Source organism: Misgurnus anguillicaudatus, chromosome 13, assembly GCF_027580225.2.
Source record: "Misgurnus anguillicaudatus chromosome 13, ASM2758022v2, whole genome shotgun sequence".
Lineage (NCBI taxonomy): Eukaryota > Metazoa > Chordata > Actinopteri > Cypriniformes > Cobitidae > Misgurnus > Misgurnus anguillicaudatus.
This window is the reverse complement of record NC_073349.2, coordinates 32,093,912-32,106,126: the sequence shown is the minus strand read 5'-3', so window position 1 is coordinate 32,106,126 and position 12,215 is coordinate 32,093,912. Positions and strand designations below refer to the sequence as shown.

At 37.0% G+C, this 12,215-nt stretch overlaps 2 protein-coding genes across 2 annotated transcripts; one reads left to right on the top strand and one right to left on the bottom strand.

Moving 5' to 3' along the window:
• The first annotated feature begins 774 nt into the window (after nt 1-774).
• Nucleotides 775-5,437, top strand: asgr1a (asialoglycoprotein receptor 1a). Its single transcript, XM_055187518.2, has 9 exons — nt 775-927; nt 2,652-2,754; nt 2,840-2,959; nt 3,294-3,398; nt 3,899-3,970; nt 4,067-4,144; nt 4,305-4,456; nt 4,636-4,745; nt 4,871-5,437. Exons 2-9 carry the CDS (start codon nt 2,661-2,663, stop codon nt 5,022-5,024), a joined length of 885 nt encoding a protein of 294 aa, XP_055043493.2. The 5' UTR covers nt 775-927; nt 2,652-2,660; the 3' UTR covers nt 5,025-5,437.
• On the bottom strand, nt 5,436-12,105 carry LOC129430361 (uncharacterized). Its single transcript, XM_055187515.2, has 12 exons — nt 11,871-12,105; nt 9,866-10,381; nt 9,725-9,786; nt 9,477-9,582; nt 9,306-9,391; nt 8,769-8,869; nt 8,598-8,668; nt 8,276-8,383; nt 8,001-8,065; nt 7,722-7,839; nt 7,278-7,442; nt 5,436-7,190 (listed from the first exon to the last, which is right to left on the bottom strand). The coding sequence occupies exons 2-12, from the start codon at nt 10,241-10,243 to the stop codon at nt 5,781-5,783; spliced, it is 2,670 nt and encodes an 889-aa protein (XP_055043490.2). The 5' UTR covers nt 10,244-10,381; nt 11,871-12,105; the 3' UTR covers nt 5,436-5,780.
• Between the last annotated feature and the right edge of the window lie 110 nt (nt 12,106-12,215).

The window sequence follows — 12,215 nt, the reverse complement described above, 5'->3', positions numbered from 1 at the left end:
ATCCTGTTCAATTATTATTGTTCAATCAATTATTATGGACTGTTAGTCTAGTGGTGCTCAGCCGTTCTTCCTTATCCTCTCGTTTTACGTTTGAACAACTAATGTGAATCCTCAAGCCTGACTATTAAATTGACTAGATAATGATTATAAAACATGTATTATACTTATAAAGTTGTTTGGAAAGAAATATTATCTCAATACGTTTTAAGCATAAGCATATAATGTAAAAAAGATTTTAAACACTTGAGGCGGCAGCAACAGCAACAGCCAATCACAACAGTAGTAGCAGGGGCCAATGGCGTTTGATGTCACAAAGTCGTGGTGCCCCGCGCCCTGAGTGATAAACTGATTTGCGCGCGTGTAGAATCATATTCTCGCGCGTGTAGAATCGCAGCTCGCGCGAGCAGATCGGCTGCGCGTGAGCAAACTACTTGTACTCGAGGGGTCTGTTATTCCCCTCGCAATTATTGATTTACGCGCACAGTCTTGGTTTTTGTGTTCGACGGTGGGATTTGCGATTTCTGCAGGTTTCTAATTTACGTGCAAGCTTTGTCACTGTGCTCGTGCTGCTGTAATTTGCATGCGCGCTTGATTCACATGCTTGCAGACTTTTGTCCACTTTTTAACGTCATATGTGGACTGAGCTGCTGGTTGCAATTCCCAACCTCACCACTAGATGGCACGAAAATCTACACACTGCACCTTACAATCAAACTGAAGTTTGGAAACTTGCTGCTTGCATATGTAGCACAAACTTACCTTACTCCCAACCAAACACACACACACACACACACACACACACACACACACACACACACACACACACACACGCACACACAAAGTAAATATTCTGCAGTTTAAACAAAAGCTCAAAGTACAGAGACACAAACACACACATAACACGGTTGAATCTCAGTTTTCAGTCAGGTAAGTTAACGGTTTCATTTGAAGTTTCTCATCATTAGTAATGAATACTGTTTAAAAAGAGTTAATTGGTGGAAGCTGATAGTTAGCGAGTGATATTACACACCTACATGTTGCTGAACTGAATATCTGATTTCTTTAAATATCTAAACAATTACAAAATACACAAACTTTAAATAAGAAAACAATGATTTTATATTATGGCAGTAATTTTGTTTTGTGATTTGAGTTATCTGAGGAGATATTCGACCGGGTGATGTTTGCTGGTGTGAGTCAACAGATAGTAAAGAGACACAACTTTACAGAGCTTTTCTTTCTTTCAAATTTAATCATAATTCTCATTACTTTGCAAAAAACAGCTTACAGAGATAATAAGCTGTTTTCCTGAAACATTGATGAGTAAATAAATGTATTTCTTAGTATTTAAATATGTTTCAATTCAAATCTTTAGAGTTTCACATTTAAAGATGTGTTCAGTATTGAATAAAGTTTCCATCTGTTACTACTTTAATAATAATGAAGTATATTTGTGTAGCTGAACACACACAGAGACTCAATGTTTGACAATTACTGAATATTTCTTAACAGAATAACTTAAGTACTGATATATTAACAAAGTATTTTTTAATATATAAACATATTTAAAACTGAAAACATTACCATTAGTGTTAAAACAGCTTCTATTGAAACCAAACTGCCTGAAAATACTTTGTGTCAGATCTCAGTATGATGTCATAAATTCAGGTAACACAACAAGACCACATAACAAAAAAAACACATCACAAAAGATTCAGTTATTATTCTCTTGTGATGATTGTGTGCTTTCTGACAGCCTACAGTTACTTTGTGATTTTGTGAATGTGTGTTACAGTTTTTTGCAGACGCTAGGACACACTTCTCAATACTTAGGTCACTTTTGCAAAACTCTTCACACAGTTCTCCTAACAAACTTTCAGCTTGGCAAAGCAGTTCATTTCACATTCAAAATGCACTACAACTACCAAAATACTTTATTCACGTCTCAAATCAACTCATTCTTCCAGAACACTAGCAAAGGTCGACAGCCGACAAACACATTTTGTCACCCACAAAACAATGACCTAAAAACACTAATAACATACAGCATTATACAAGGTTTTCTCTGTTTATAATTCACTGCATTATGTGTTACTGGAATGAATCAGACATGATGCAGAATTCTTCAATATTTTATGTCATTTATTTATTTTTATTTTTTTGCCAAAATTCCAAAATACCATAATTTGTATACACACCGTCCACTGATACAGATACAATAGTAATGCTAATCTAGTTGTCAGTGGACAGCTGTGGCTGGTCCAATTGTCCAATTGTTTTATAGCATTTCTTTTTAAGATTTAAAATATATTTCTTTAAATACAGTTGTTGTGTCTGAGTGAGAAAAGAATTCATGAAATTTGACAGATGTAGTTATTGAATGCATTTTGTGCCAAAGCAATGATAATTCATCCTCAATTTATCCCACAAAGACTTTTGTTGAGCTCACTGTGTGAAGAGTTTTGCAAAAGTGACCTAAGAGTATTGAGAAATGTGTCCTAGTGTCTGTAAAAAACTGTAATTATTTTTGGTGTGTGTGTGTGTGTGTGTGTGTGTGTGTGTGTGTGTGTGTGTGTGTGTGTGTGTGTGTGTGTGTGTGTGTGTGTGTGTGTGTGTGTGTGTGTGTGTGCGTGTGCGTGTGTGTGTTTCAGGTTTTGAACATGAGGGTCAGTACATCAGACAGCAGCTCTGTGGGACATGAATATACTGATGATAACCAAGACAACAGTGATGATACACAATTCTGGCAAAAAGGTGTGTGTGTGTGTGTGTGTGTGCGTGCGTGTGTGTATGTGGTGTTGTTCATGTTTATGTGTGTTAATGTGTTGTGTTGTGTTAGAGTCTGTGTCCAGGTTCACAGGTGCATCTTCTATTGGCCGTTCTGCATGGTTGTTGTGTGCTGCTGTCAGTCTAACAGCTGTAATATTGCTGGTGTTAATCATTACTGTATCTGTAAGCCGTAAGTAACAAACACAACAACAACACACTTCCATTATTAGTCAATTATTTAATCCATGATTTAAACAATTTATCAAACAAATGTTTATTTTCTAAAAGCTCCTAATTTAAAAAATTGACTAGACATTTTATCACACTATAAAAAAATGCAGCATTAAAACAAGAAGTCAATTCAATCTACTATTTTTGGCTTGTGATAAGTTAACATAACTTATTAAACGAGGTTGAAATTGTTTAACCTAATTTTTTAAGTTAAACTAGCATAAAATATATGTGGATTTGACAAAAACACACAGTTAAAGACACAGACTAACAATTGTTTTGTGTTTTGTTAGATGGGAAGTTTGAGAGTAAGTTCACAGCAACAGAGACAAACATGAAGAATTTGAGCCAAACGCTACTGAGCACAAATACAAGAGCAAAACATCTAGAAGAGAACGGTAACACGCATGCACGCACGTACAGTTTATAAATGTTGTCACTTAATGGAGGTAAAATGGGCTGTAAATGTAATGCAAAACATCACTCAAACATGTCAAATCTGTCATCATTTATTCACCCTCGTGCCATGAGACGCCTATTTGACTTTATATTCTGTTGAGCTTCCGGATCCATGTATGCAAGAACCAATGAGATTTGAAGTTATTAACATGGCGCCATATATACATTTCTTGTTTACAAATGTGATTTTAATTAATTGAGCTCAAAATGTTAATAATTTCCTCTCACAAATGTATTTTCATGCTTCAGAAAGCATTTAGTAACCAACTGGAGTCATTTGGGTAACCTGATGATAAATGTATGTGCTTTAAACATATTAGTGTTTGGGTGAACAATTCCTTCAAACTCTTTTGTGTTCTGTTGTTACTTGATGTGTTGTGTTGTGTAGAGTAATAAACTTACAATGGATGAAGAATCATAAAGACTTGTGTTTGTTCAGGACATAAAGTTCATCTGGACATCAGCAGTCTGGAGTTTGACCTTCAAACACTACAGGGACAAATTAATGACAGTACGTAACATACACGCACGCACACAAACACACACACAGTTTGCCTTTATAAAAGTATGTGCGTGTGTGTGTGTGTGTGTGTGTGTGTGTGTGTAGTGTCTGGTGCATTACAGACTCTTCATAGCAAGGTTTCAGAGCTCAAATGTCATATCAACAAGATCAGCAACAGAAACAGTAAGTAACACCACAGTATTTTACTATAGTATCAAAATATTACTACAATATATCAAAATATCAGTTTTGTTACTTTGTAAAGACAAAGCAAAGCAATTTCAGTTGAAATGAGTTCAGTAAAGCAACAGAAGACAGATTCTGGAGTAATATTTGTCTTCAGACACACAGGATCTCTGCTGTACTGATGGATGGTTTCTCTTCTCCACAAACTGTTACTTCTTCTCTGATGATGGGATGCCGTGGAACACCGCCAGAGACGAATGTGAACGAATGAACGCAGAGTTACTCATCTTAACAAACAGACAGGAGAAGGTTTGAGAAGATTCACAACAAACAAACACACACACAAAACTCAAAACCGAACTAGAAAAATATCATTCAACAGAACAGTCAGCAGAAGTCTCATTCAGCTACAGAAGAGTCAATGAACGATAACATTGTGTGTGTGAAACTCTATACTGGGTATGATTTGTATTTGTTTGTGTGTTTAGGAGTTTGTGGTTAGTAAGACTAAACCTCTGTATTACTGGTTGGGTCTGACTGATGAACGCACAGGTGAGTGGGAGTGGTTAGATGGAACGCCGTACGTGATGGAGAGAAGGTGAGTGTGATGTCATCCTTCACAAATCACATGATAACAGAGATGTTGTTCAGAAACCATGATGTGTGTGTGTGTGTGTGTGTGTGTGTGTGTGTGTGTGTGTGTGTGTGTGTGTGTGTGTGTAGTGAATGGATGCCAGGACAGCCTGATAACTGGGAGGCTCATGGTTTAGGAGGAGGTGAAGACTGCGCCCATTTTCACCATGATGGGCGTTATAATGATGACCACTGCTCTCGACTCTATCGCTTCGTCTGCAAAAAACACGCAACGTCCATCTGAGAGTCAACACTTCATCTCAACAGACTTTGTGTGTGTGTTTGGAGTCGATTAGTTTAAGAGATAATGAATAAAACTACTTTTAGTTTCAAAGTTATCAAAGTTTTACAATTGACAAAACTCTCCTGTTATGTTTTCATTTTCTTGACTCGTCTACTGTGATGGGCATTTGGACAGGATGGCACTTTAAGAAAAATGAATGTCTAGAGTTGTGTCAAGTTACACATTATTTCAAGAATGTTATTGTGTGATAATGTTCTGATTAAGACGTCAGATAATAAAAAATCCACTATAGCTGCTCAACTTATTCATAAAATATAAACATTTGCGTCAAATAACAAAACGAATGAATTGTACATTGTCTCAAGTTTGATTAGGCTTCAAATTTTATTTCAATAAATTACATTTTTTCTCGACATCTACTGAAATATCTTCAAATGATAAATTCTGTTTAAATGACGTACACACAGATGAACTGTGCAATAATAACTACATGATATAAATAATACAAAAATACGTTTATGATTTCAGCATCCCTGCTGAAAAAAACAATAAAACTTCTAATGGTTTCCATTAAAATACTTATAGGAATCATTAGCTTTTACCATTAAAACCACTACACTGTAGTGTGTTTTGGGCCATATTCCATTAGAACCAATACAATTCCCAATAAAACCAATAGAATTTCTGTGATGGTGTCTATTGTTTTTTTAGCAGGGATTATTTTCCTCTAGTATTATTACAACTGTGTGTGTCTCTTTACTTCCAAGTTGCTTTGACAGATTTATTCAGTGATTCTTGAGAGTTTTTGGAGATAACGCCGCTGCTCTTTTTGGGATCTCGACTGAGAGTTTGTGAGAGTCGAAGTGATGCCGTGCGGGTCAGCTGTGGTCGTTTAAGGTTGGCTGTAAAGGGTTGATTTGATCTGTCGGCAGGAGCGACGCCATGTCGTGTGGTGGACGCCACAGTGTCGCGAGTGAAGCCAGGAGCAGGGTGGGAGTAGCGGGTGAGGTTTGGAACGGTGGGAGTGGCCAAGGCTCGTAGCGTAACGCGACACATCTTCTCCTCAGGGGTCGGCCGAACTGATTCCCTTTTCTTGGCACTGGAAATGTTGAGGGCACCTCGACTAGGAGATTTCCGCTCGGGATTCTGCGGACCAGAGGAACCGGGTCGACTGATGGGAACAATCTTCCTCAAGCTCTGGGTCTCAGAGGCGATCGGGGTGCGAATGGGTCGCTGGTGTGAAGACTTTGAGAATGAAGAGGAGGTTTTAGGAGATGGTGATGGTTTAGAGGAGGTTTTAGGAGATGGTGATGGTTTAGAGGAGGTTTTAGGAGATGGTGATGGTTTAGAGGAGGTTTTAGGAGATGGTGATGGTTTAGAGGAGGTTTTAGGAGATGGTGATGGTTTAGAGGAGGTTTTAGGAGATGGTGATGGTTTAGATGAAGATAAGAGTTTAGAAGAAGGTGTTGATCTGCGTTTAGAGTCAAGGGCTTTCGGCAGGGACGTGTTGGTTCTTGTTTGGTTCAGCTGTATAGATCCAGCACTGGTTCTGAGAGACTCCACCTGTTTGTTTGTGCATTGAGATGTTGGCTGTACGCCTTCAGCTGAGATCTCAGTTTGGTTTTGACTTTCACAGATGACTTCAGATTCTCTTGCTAAGCTCACATGTGAGGTCATCTCTTCATCTTCTGGTGCTTGCTGACACTGAAGGTTGTGTTCCTCTGATTCTTGTATCTTTGTTTCCTCTGGATTGAAGTTTGTTGTGCTGGTGTCTGGATCAGATTTAGTTTTGATTATGGGACTTCTATGGAGATCAGATCTGTGTGTGTCTGTGTGTATCTCTGATGCTGAGTGTGTAATGGACAGTGTGTGTATGGGAGGAAGTGTTTGTGTCTCTGTATCTCGGTGGTCTGTTGATTCATTGCTGACTTTCTGTTGCTGAAAGCGATGGACACTCCCGAACTCCAGCACTGGACTATGAGGATTTTGTGGGCGTGTCCTGAGGAGATCCAGAAGCCCCTCCCTCTTTAAAGATGCCTCACTGCTGGACCTCAAGCCGAAGGATCCTCTCACACCCTCGTGAGCCGCCCATGAGTGACGCTTGTCCTCTGACTCCTTGAGACGTTTACGGCGAGACTCCTCCCACATTTCTCGCTCAGCGTTCTCCTAAAGACAGAACATTTATTACTTCAGTATTCAAACAAACTTTACTTACACAATCTGTGTGTGTGTGTGTGTGTTTATTCATTTTACCTGAACGGCCTTTTTGAATTTGGAGCAGAAATTCTGGAAAATTTGGAAACACTCGTGCAGTTTAAACGTTTCTTTGTCCTCACAGAGGAAATCAATCAAAGAGTTTCCTTTATTCACCATCTCATCACAACACACCCTTAAATCTGTTAAAGCTTCATCTGCACTCTGAAACACACACACACACACACACACACACACACACACACACACACACACACACACACACACACACACACACACACACACATTTATTTTATTGCCTTTATTGATAGTTAAAAGCAGATGAGATGAATTATGGTATGTAAACATGCATGAGGTTCCAAAGTTAAATTATGGGCGTTGGAATCATTATATATGGATGGGACAAGACCCACCCACTTTTGAAGACCAATGATATTTTTTTGCTTCCGATGCCCATGAGTTAAATAGTTAATGTTGTGTTACCTTAAGGAATGAGTGAAATTGTGTCTGTAAATCATCATCTGTGTGAATATTCATCTGAACCTGATGAAGTCTTCTGCTCAGAGAACTCAACTCTACATGTATACTGTCAACACACAAACTACATACACACAAACACACAATATCAAACATATTAATGTACACTTAATCACATCTGCACAAATCTTACAGTGTTGGATTGTGATACACACTCATAATAAAACCTTTAGCATAAATAACAGTAATGAATGAATGAAGAGCGAATGAGATGAACGTTCTTACTGAGCTGCTTGCTGAACATGAAGAAGTTTCTCTGGAAATATCAGCAAATTTTTCTTCTGAGCTTCCTGTAACCACAGATCAACACAACCACAGATCAACACAACCACAGATCAACACAACCACAGATCAACACAAACACCAACATAGATCAACACACACACACACACACACACACACACACACACACACACACACACACACACACACACACACACACACACACACACACACACACACGCACACACACACAAACACACACACTCACTGACACTCACCAGAGCTACAAAGTGCATCAGGTTCATTCCAGGTTTGTTGGCTTTAGTATCAGCGAGTGAGAGCAGAGATGAAAGTTTAAAGCCCACAACATTACCAGCAAATCCACCCTGAGAGACAAAAAACACCCATCTATGAGTTAATGAAGATGTCTGATGATGACATGTTTGTGTGTTTGTATCTACTGCAGAGATGACCGGGGCTAGTTGTCCCACTTTCTTAGGTAGGCCAGTTTTTAAAAATGCCCTCATAGTTGATGATATTGTCATTCATGTCTGTATCCAGCAATATAACAACAATGATAACACAACAAAACTCACTCACAGCATTCAATAGATTTCCTGCTTGTAGTACTAAATGAAGGACGCCGTGTAACTCCTCACAGTTCAATATTTCTGTAAAACAAACATTTATCAACCGTGTTTATACATACAGATACAGTAAGCAGAGACTGTAGTGATATCAAACCACAGTCATCAGAATGATGTTCATCACCTGTTATAGCAGTCTGGACTACAGCGATCTCCTGCTTCATAGACAAACACGAAGAGAAAAACTCTCTCTTTAACAGCAGAGCTTCAAGACGGAGCTCATACCTGAAAACACAACAGATTCAGATGCTGTCAGAGATTCAGACTCTGTCTGTGAGAATCAGACGTAAAGTAGACCTACATTAATGATCTAAGTACTAAAAAGATAAGATTATTTTCCATCTGTTTCTTCTGCATACATCATAAATCTTTCTTTCCAAACTTTTTCAATGCAACAGGTAATCTCAAGACACATCATTTATTTTATAGAAATATAGAGGAAAAATTGAATAATATTAAAATACCTTATGGTAAAATCATAATTGTTTAGGCTACTATATTTGCACTGAATTGGAAATGATATATTTGAAAAATAAAATGAATTGCAAGGCTACAAAGAAAAGTGCACTATTGCAGACTTGTGTAGACGACTGAAGATTTAATCATGAATTAAAGTGGGCTGATCTAAGGCATGAAACTCCATCACTGACTGTGTGTTTACCTGGGCACATGGATGAGTCGGTACATAAATCCATCAGCTGTTGTCAGATCTTTAGGGTCTCCACTAAACATCTGTAGACTTCTCACCTGTCAATAAATAAAAAGTCATCAATCATAGATCAATAATTGATCATCTTGAGAGTCATTGATCATCATCAGCGCAGTCTTTAACCTCCTCATCCTCTGGCAGAAGCTTCAGTAGAGATCTGAGAGACTCCTCACTATAGGTCTCATGAAGAGTCCCATGAAGAAGATCCTCCAGAAGATCCTCACCAGACCTGAACACACAACCAATGAATCATTCTCTCTCTCTGTCTCTCTCTCTTTTGTGAAACAGAAAGGTTCTTTAGATGTTAAAGGTGCTTTGAAGAACAAAAAAGGCATCATGAAGCACCTTTATTTTTAAGAGTTTATTCTTACTTTTTGAGGTGCTTGAGGAAAATCGAGATATTCATGTTTCTCTTGAAATTCATGATGGTGATCTGATGAAAATACACACACAGTTTACACCACACTACACATAAATAAATAATTTAAACTAATCAACATCCTTCAACTGACCTGCTGTCTGAGATCCTTCAGAGAACCTCGTCTCTGTGCCATCTTCATGTCTCTCATCGAGGACGACTGCGTGTCATCATCGTGCTGTCCGAAGTGTTCCTCGATAGCTCTGATGTCGATGTGTAACGTGTGTTCTCCGCCGTGGGTCCACAAGTTTGGCCTCTCGTGTTGTTTAATGCGTTCCTCTGGAATGGGTTTCCAGTAGAAGGTCCGTACCCTCCTCTTCTGATTCTGTGAAGGCTCTTCCATCAGCAGGGAAGGAGGAAGGGGAGGAGCTGGGGGCGGAGCATTACTGAGGACATCCTCAGGTGTCAAAATAATAACCCCTCCCTCTTCCTTAAAGCTCTGTCTCTCATTGGCTAACATAACTTCACTCATAACACTCTTAAATAATAAATAAAGTGGGCAGGGTTAAAGGATGATTGACAGCTGCTGTGCATGCAAAGACTGTTCATTTAAGAAAGGATTAAACAGCAACATTAATAGACGATGTGCTCTGACAAAGAACAGAAGAATCTGTAACACAAAACACACAAAATCACTGCAGATGTTCAAAACATTTATATCTTTTCAATTTCCTGAAAATTCGAGAAAGCAGGACTTAGAGCAACACTATAATATTTAACCCAGTCTGTGTAATATTCAGCTCTTTAACATTTTACATAGAAGTCATAAACATACAGAAGTCAAACATGCTAAAGGGAAACATATTTATAAGAAATAGTTATAATAAATAGATATTAAAATAAATAGATTTTGTACAAATACAACTTACTGGCATTAGAAGTGGATTTCATAAAATAATGTCAAGATTTATAGATAAATTCATGAAACTGACAATCTTTATGGTTCTTCAAGATCTCTTATACAAAAAATGGCCAAACATATATGTATGAAAAATACTGAATTATATTTTGAAATATATTTACAAAAATGTATTTTTCACCATTATAATGTATTCACTCTTTTTGGAAATATTTCGTATATTTTAAATATATTTTAAAGCATTTATATTCACGTCCCATTGGAAAAAAAACTTTATATGTTACAAACCTGTAAACATAATAGGTTTGATAAGTTTAAAATTAAATATTGTTTTCTATTTATACAAACTTTTATGATTTGGCCAGGAAAAATATATTTTTTCGTTTGGTTTGTAAAATTACAAATGTATTTGTTGCCCCATAAAATACATTTTTCAAATTCAAACATATATTTTAAATTAAACTTTACTTTTTACAAAATGTATTTAGCATATTTTAAACATATTTTGGCCAAAGAAAAATCATCACACATCACTCACACACCTGCACATCATCATCTTCACTTTTATCTACTAGTTGTTTCCAGCAGATAATCACTTTCATTACTTAAACCTGTTTACACTTTATAAGAAGAATTATTTACTTGTTTAAAATGAATAGCAGGAGTGTTTACATCTCATTTCTAAAGCAAAATAACAATAAACACATTAATACAATTATTGTTTGGTTCTCACACTGCAAAAAATGACTTTCTTACTTACTAGTAGGCTATTTGTGTCTTGTTTTCAGAACAAATATCTAAAAAATCTTAAATCAAGATGTATTTGAGCAAAATGGAAACCTAAAAAAGAAAGTATAGTTTTTAGTCAGAATATATACAATTTGTGAATTTGTGCCTAAAAGAATAATTGCTTTTATTTATTTTTGCTTATTTTAAGCTCAAATTCCACTTAAATTTTATATTTTTTGTCTAAAAACTAGACTTATTTTTAATGTCATTTTGCTCATCAAGAAAATTCATCTTCATTTAATTTTTTAGATATTTGTACTGAAAACCAGACAAAAATACTAAGTAAGAAAGTTATTTTTTTGAAGTACAACTAGCCTACAAATTAACAACTAGACAACTACACACAACTATATAAAAAACACAAAACCACAGAGCGCCACTTTCTTCAGTGTTTTATAGACATATGCACACAAATAAATCCTCTAAGATGTTGAGTAGAAATCAAACTTACCACAGATTGACATTAAGATGAAGACATTCCGAATTATTAAATGATCAAAAAAAGATAACGTCGTTATGATATATTTATAATTCGAGTAGAAAGAGTCATAACATCACGCGCGTTTCGTCTCTCAGAGTCCGTCATGCGCGCATAAACACAACAGACATCTCATGATGTGAACACTAACAATATTGTGTGTTAAAGTTTTAAAGATGTGCAGTGAGGATATTTCTATTTATTTCTCTCTCTCTCTCTCTCTCTCTCTCTCTGTGTGTGTGTCTGTGTGTGTGTGTGTGTGTGTGTGTGTGTGTGTGTGTGTGTGTGTGTGTGTGTGTGTGTGTGTGTGTGTGTGTG